Consider the following 6,442-nt stretch of genomic DNA (forward strand, 5'->3'; position numbering starts at 1 on the left):
CTGTGGCCATTAATCCTCTGCCCTCCATACACCCTTCCTAATGTCAATAAAATGGTCTAATGGTGCACAAAACTCCATTAAAATAGTGAAGACTGTGGCTATTAATCCTCTGCCCTCCATAGACGCTTCCTAATGTCAATAAAATGGTCTAATGGTACACAAAACTCAATTAAAATAGTGAAGACTGTGGCCATTAATCCTCTGCCCTCCATACACCCTTCCTAATGTCAATAAAATGGTCTAATGGTACACAAAACTTGATTAAAATAGTGAAGACTGTGGCCATTAATCTTCTGCCCTCCATACACCCTTGCTAATGTCAATAAAATGGTCTAATGGTACACAAAACTCAAGGTAAAAATGTGTCCCAGTACTAAAAGGGTTAAAAGTTAGTTCCAATACATCAGGTCATTTGTTCCAATCTTAGCAACACCTCAAGTTTATAAAAGTTTTCACGTATATATTTACAATTTTGTTTTGTACACCGTAAGTGAAGGCTGGTGTTGGATGGCTTAGAAGAGGAGGAGGAGGGGGGGGAAGGGTGGGAGGAGGAGGAGGAGGAGGTCACCATCCACAAAAACATCCTGTGATTCCTAACATTCACATTATTTTCATCACTATCAAGCCTCTCTCTCAGGTGACATCAAGACTTGGAAACAGAAAAACTATCAACAGAACGCAGAAGACTGTAGTTAATCTCAAGACTGCGGTGGAACAAGTGATGTGCGCCACCACCCAGTACACCAGCCTGCCCAGTCATAGGGTATCAGAACAGTACAGTGGCTGCTGCGAGAAGGGCCATGACACAGCTTTGTATGCCACCAAATGTTCAGCTGTTTTGAGTACCAGATATTTCCATCACCAGTAAGCCTTTAGTGTTCTGGGAAGTTTATAAATGAAAGCCGTCTCACAGAACACAAGAGGACGTTATTCTGATGACCGGCAGGGGGGGGGATGCCACGGAGCCTTTTTTTGTTTACAACCACGCGTATGGACGTTTGACTATCAGCTATTTCTTCGAGTATCAAATCAAACTTTTGCGTTCGAGTGTTGAAAAGTTTTGAGTATTTAGACGTTTGAGAATTGAGTCTCCGCTGTAGTGAAAATAATAATAACCTAACCTCTAAATGGCCCGCTTGGTGGTACATGGCCAAGGCTCAAATTATCAACAACAAAATAAAAACAAGAAATAATAATAATAATAATAATAATAATAATATAATACTACCTCTAAACGGCCCGCCTGGTGGTACATGGCCAGTATCCTCGCCGTCCCTATCCAGTTCAGTGCCAGCCAGGCCAGGGGGAGGGAGGGGAGGAGAGGGAGTGCCACCCCCACCGCCGCCCCCAGCAGTGCCTCCCCAGTGACCCCCACCCTCCATAGTAAAGGCGCACCCCGTTGATTAGAAGCGCGAGGATCTGTCGGGGAGAGAGAGAGAGAGAGAGAGAGTATTAACTTAACAGGTGAAAATATCAATATATATTTAGTAAACACACACACACACACACACACACACACACACACAGAAACATAAAACACCAAAAACACCCCAAAACACACTCAAACACCCCAAAAAACACCCCAAAACTTACCACAACACCCCAAAACACACTCAAACACCCCAAAATACACTCAAACACCTCAAAAACCCACAAAACACCCCAAAACACACTCAAACACCTCAAAAACCCACAAAACACCCCAAAACACACTCAAACACACTCAAACACCCCAAAACACCCACAAAACACACTCAAACACCCCAAAACACCCAACAAAACCCACAAAACACCCCAAAACACACTCAAACACCTCAAAACACCCCAAAACACCCCAAAACACCCCAAAACACTCCCAAACTTACCACAACAATTGGCAGGGCTAAATTTTCGATGGCAAATGTAAATATGGCATGTCTCAGCCTATTAAACACAGTAACAGGCCTATTGAGAGCCTCCGCCAGCAGGGTTTGGAGGTTGAAAATGTAGGGTGTCTCTAAAAGCTGGCAGGGGACGGTTGGCAGGGGCGTGCGGTCCTTCGGCGAATTTAAAACCTCGCCAATTTCTTCAGTGTGTGGGGAATATATCTCACCCATTTGAAATTCTGTTGTTGTTGTTGTTGTTGTTGTTGTTGTTGGCTGTAGGGGTGAGAAGAGGGTTTTAGAACTCTCTCTCTCTCTCTCTCTCTCTCTCTCTCTCTCTCTCTCTCTCTCTCTCTCTCTCTCTCTCTCTCTCTCTCTCTCTCTCTCTCTCTCACTCTTCTTAAAATTTTTCTTCCTTTCAGCTATCTCTAAACATCCCTCCTCCTCTCTCTCTCTCTCTCTCTCTCTCTCTCTCTCTCTCTCTCTCTCTCTCACACTCACTCTGTCAACCTCTCCTCCTCCTCCTCTTTCCTTCCTTCCTTCCCTCTCTCTGTCTCTCAATCTTCCTTCTCCTCCTCCTCCTCTTCCTCCTCCTCCTCCTCCTCCTCCTCCTCCTCCACACCTGCAGCAGCCTACACCTGCCGGGCACCCTCTGTCCCGGCCGCAACAGTATAGTGTCCCCGCGAACCAGCAGTGCCCAGGGTAGGTTCACTGTGTTGCCATCTCGACGGGTCCATTGCAGAGTGATACAGGGCGACAGGGGAGTGTGGAGGTGGGGGTAGTTGGCAGGGGTCCAGTGCACGGTCTCCTGGTACTCTGTGGTAGGGGATGGCAGGGTTAGCTTAGTGGAAATTGGTGTTTTGACGGGTTTTTGGTAAATTTTTAAGGAGTTTTAAGGATGTTTTGGGGATATTTGATGTTTTAAGGTATTTTGGGGTTCAGAAGATTTTCGGGACTAAAGGACCTCACATATGAAGAAGGACTGAAGGAAATGGGACTAAAGGACCTCACATATGAAGAAGGACTGAAGGAAATGGGACTAAAGGACCTCACATATGAAGAACGACTGAAGGAAATGGGACTAAAGGACCTCACATATGAAGAACGACTGAAGGAAATGGGACTAAAGGACCTCACATATGAAGAACGACTGAAGGAAATGGGACTAAAGGACCTCACATATGAAGAACGACTGAAGGAAATGGGACTAAAGGACCTCACATATGAAGAAGGACTGAAGGAAATGGGACTAAAGGACCTCACACATGAAGAACAACTGAAGGAAATGGGACTAAAGGACCTCACATATGAAGAACAACTGAAGGAAATGGGACTAAAGGACCTCACATATGAAGAACGCCTGAAGGAAATGGGACTAAAGGACCTCACATATGAAGAACGACTGAAGGAAATGGGACTAAAGGACCTCACATATGAAGAACGACTGAAGGAAATGGGACTAAAGGACCTCACATATGAAGAACGACTGAAGGAAATGGGACTAAAGGACCTCACATATGAAGAAGGACTGAAGGAAATGGGACTAAAGGACCTCACATATGAAGAAGGACTGAAGGAAATGGGACTAAAGGACCTCACATATGAAGAAGGACTGAAGGAAATGGGACTGCCAACCTTACAAGATGGAAGAGAAGGAGGGGACCTAATAACAATGTACAAGATAGTCAATGGCACTGAAAAGATAGACAAGGAAGACCTGGTGCTGGGGACACACACACACACACACACACACACACACACACACACACACCTTTAAGCATGGCCAGAGTGCGTTGTGTGAGTCTCGGCAGTTCACGGTGTCTAAGCGAGGCGTCCCACCACACCAGGGACACATTGCCACACACCACCGCCACCACCACCACCACCTCCGCCGGCACCCACTGCAGCCTGGGGGGGGAGGTGGGGGAGACAGAGACAGAGAGAGAGAGAGAGAGAGAGAGAGAGAGAGAGAGAGAGAGAGAGAGAGAGAGAGAGAGAGAGAGAGAGAGAGAGAGAGAGAGATTTTATTAATATCTTTTTAATATATATTTGTTTTTGTTTTCCTAATTAAATCTAGTCTAACTTAATCTCTCTCTCTCTCTCTCTCTCTTAAAACACCCTTAAAAACACAATACATTTTTCAACACACCCAAATTTAACCAAAACACTCTTAAAAACACCAAAACACACCAAAAACACCCTAAAACATCCCAAACCACCCAAAAAAACCCTAAAACACCCAAAAACACACCAAAACACCCAAAACACACAAAACACAAAACACAAAACTGCCAAAATCACCCCAAACACACCAAAATCACAAAACACACAAAACACCCAAAACACCACAAAACACACAAAACACCCAAAACACACCAAAACACCCAAAACACCCCAAAACACCCAAAACACCCAAAACACACCAAAACACCCAAAACACTCAAAACACACAAAAATACCCCAAAACACTCAAAACACACAAAACACCAAAACACACCAAAACACACCAAAACACACAAAACACTCAAAACACTCAAAAACACACCAAAACACCGCAAAAACACACAAAAACACTCAAAAACACCCCCAAAACACCACAAACCAAACCTAACCTAACTTAACCCCATACCTGTCGTCCCCAGAGGCAGTATAGGCAACCAGGAGGGCCACAGCACACAGGAACAGAGCCACAGTGGAGGTCCAGTGGAATAGAGATAGCTGGCACTTGTGATGGAGAGCTTCGAAGAGGATTGTTTTGGTAGCATATCCCTTGCTCCTGTGAGAGAGAGAGAGAGAGAGAGAGAGAGAGAGAGAGAGAGAGAGAGAGAGAGAGAGAGAGGCCATTAATCTTCTGCCCTCCATACACCCTTGCTAATGTCAATAAAATGGTCTAATGGTACACAAAACTCCGTTAAAATAGTGAAGACTGTGGCCATTAATCTTCTGCCCTCCATACACCCTTGCTAATGTCAATAAAATGGTCTAATGGTACACAAATCTCAGTTAAAATAGTGAGGACTGTGGCCATTAATCTTCTGCCCTCCATACACCCTTGCTAATGTCAATAAAATGGTCTAATGGTACACAAATCTCAGTTAAAATAGTGAAGACTGTGGCCATTAATCTTCTGCCCTCCATACACCCTTGCTAATGTCAATAAAATGGTCTAATGGTACACAAACTCAGTTAAAATAGTGAAGACTGTGGCCATTAATCTTCTGCCCTCCATACACCCTTGCTAATGTCAATAAAATGGTCTAATGGTACACAAATCTCAGTTAAAATAGTGAAGACTGTGGCCATTAATCTTCTGCCCTCCATACACCCTTGCTAATGTCAATAAAATGGTCTAATGGTACACAAACTCAGTTACAATAGTGAAGACTGTGGCCATTAATCTTCTGCCCTCCATACACCCTTGCTAATGTCAATAAAATGGTCTAATGGTACACAAAACTCCATTAAAATAGTGAGTGGCCATTAATCTTCTGCCCTCCATACACCCTTGCTAATGTCAATAAAATGGTCTAATGGTGCAGTGAGAGAGAGAGAGAGAGAGAGAGAGAGAGAGAGAGAGAGAGAGAGAGAGAGAGAGAGAGAGAGAGAGAGAGAGAGAGAGAGAAAAGGCAAAAACACCACCACCACCATTACTACTACTAACATTACTACTACTACTACTACCACCACCACCACCACCTCACCAGTGCTCCTGTGCCTTGTGGTGACGTTCAAGCGCTGCGTTTATGTCATCATGTAGCCGTCCCAGTGCTTCCCTTGTGGTCAAACCGTCCGAGCCACCACCATCACCACCACCGCCAACACCATCGCCAACACCACCAACACCATCGCCAACACCGCCGCAAACGCCATCCGCCTCCACAGACATACCTCAAGTCACCCGCTGTGAATTAGGTTAAGTTAGGTTAGGTTAGGTTAAAATTAGGTTGGATTAGGTTAGGTTGAATTGGGCAGGGTTGGGTTGGGTTGGGCTGAGGTGTGCTGGACGGGTTAGGTGAGGTGAGGTTAGATAAGGTTAGGTTGGGTTGAATTGAGGTTGGGCTGTTGTGTTGGGTTGTGTTGCCTGACAAAGAGTGAGTTGAGAGTGACGGAGGTCGTTGCCACACTGGCCACCACGGAGAGAGAGTGTGTGTGTGTGTGTGTGTGTGTGTGTGTTGGTGAGCACACACCCTCCGTCACCTGGTATAATGTGATGCTAGAGAACATTTAGGTTAGAGTACAGACCCTAGGGAGGGAGTCTGGGGGGAGCGGCCCCACCGCCTGCTGGAAGACATTTAGGTTGGGTTAGGTTAGAGTAGAGACCCTGGAGGGGGTCTGAGGGGCACAGCCCCCTGCTGGTTTATGGTAAGGAGGTCAGTAGACCATTTTCGGGGAAAAAATTTTGCAAAGTTTGTCTCGCCCCCCAAAAAAAACTGCCGACCCCCAGGTGCCCTCTGCTTGGTGAGGGGCGGGGGGCGGGGGGCGGGGGGCAGGTATATAAAATCCTTGAGGATGTGGTAGAGGCAACACTCAGCCTCATCAACACACACAACACAACTCAACACTTCCTCCACACAACTCAA

The 6,442-nt window shown here is 45.7% G+C and overlaps 1 protein-coding gene across 1 annotated transcript in view; it reads right to left on the bottom strand.

Moving 5' to 3' along the window:
- Positions 1-5,763, bottom strand: part of LOC123502598 (transmembrane protein 94-like) — a 26,983-nt gene extending 21,220 nt beyond the window's left edge. Inside the window, 7 exon segments of the mRNA XM_045251762.1 lie at positions 1,229-1,365; positions 1,368-1,419; positions 1,866-2,138; positions 2,485-2,678; positions 3,634-3,770; positions 4,492-4,638; positions 5,564-5,763. Of these exon segments, the coding sequence (XP_045107697.1) occupies positions 1,229-1,365; positions 1,368-1,419; positions 1,866-2,138; positions 2,485-2,678; positions 3,634-3,770; positions 4,492-4,638; positions 5,564-5,748 (1,125 nt within the window). The 5' untranslated portion in view covers positions 5,749-5,763.
- Positions 5,764-6,442: the final 679 nt, after the last annotated feature.

The sequence above is a fragment of the Portunus trituberculatus genome, chromosome 2 (assembly GCF_017591435.1).
Source record: "Portunus trituberculatus isolate SZX2019 chromosome 2, ASM1759143v1, whole genome shotgun sequence".
NCBI classification, from domain to species: domain Eukaryota; kingdom Metazoa; phylum Arthropoda; class Malacostraca; order Decapoda; family Portunidae; genus Portunus; species Portunus trituberculatus.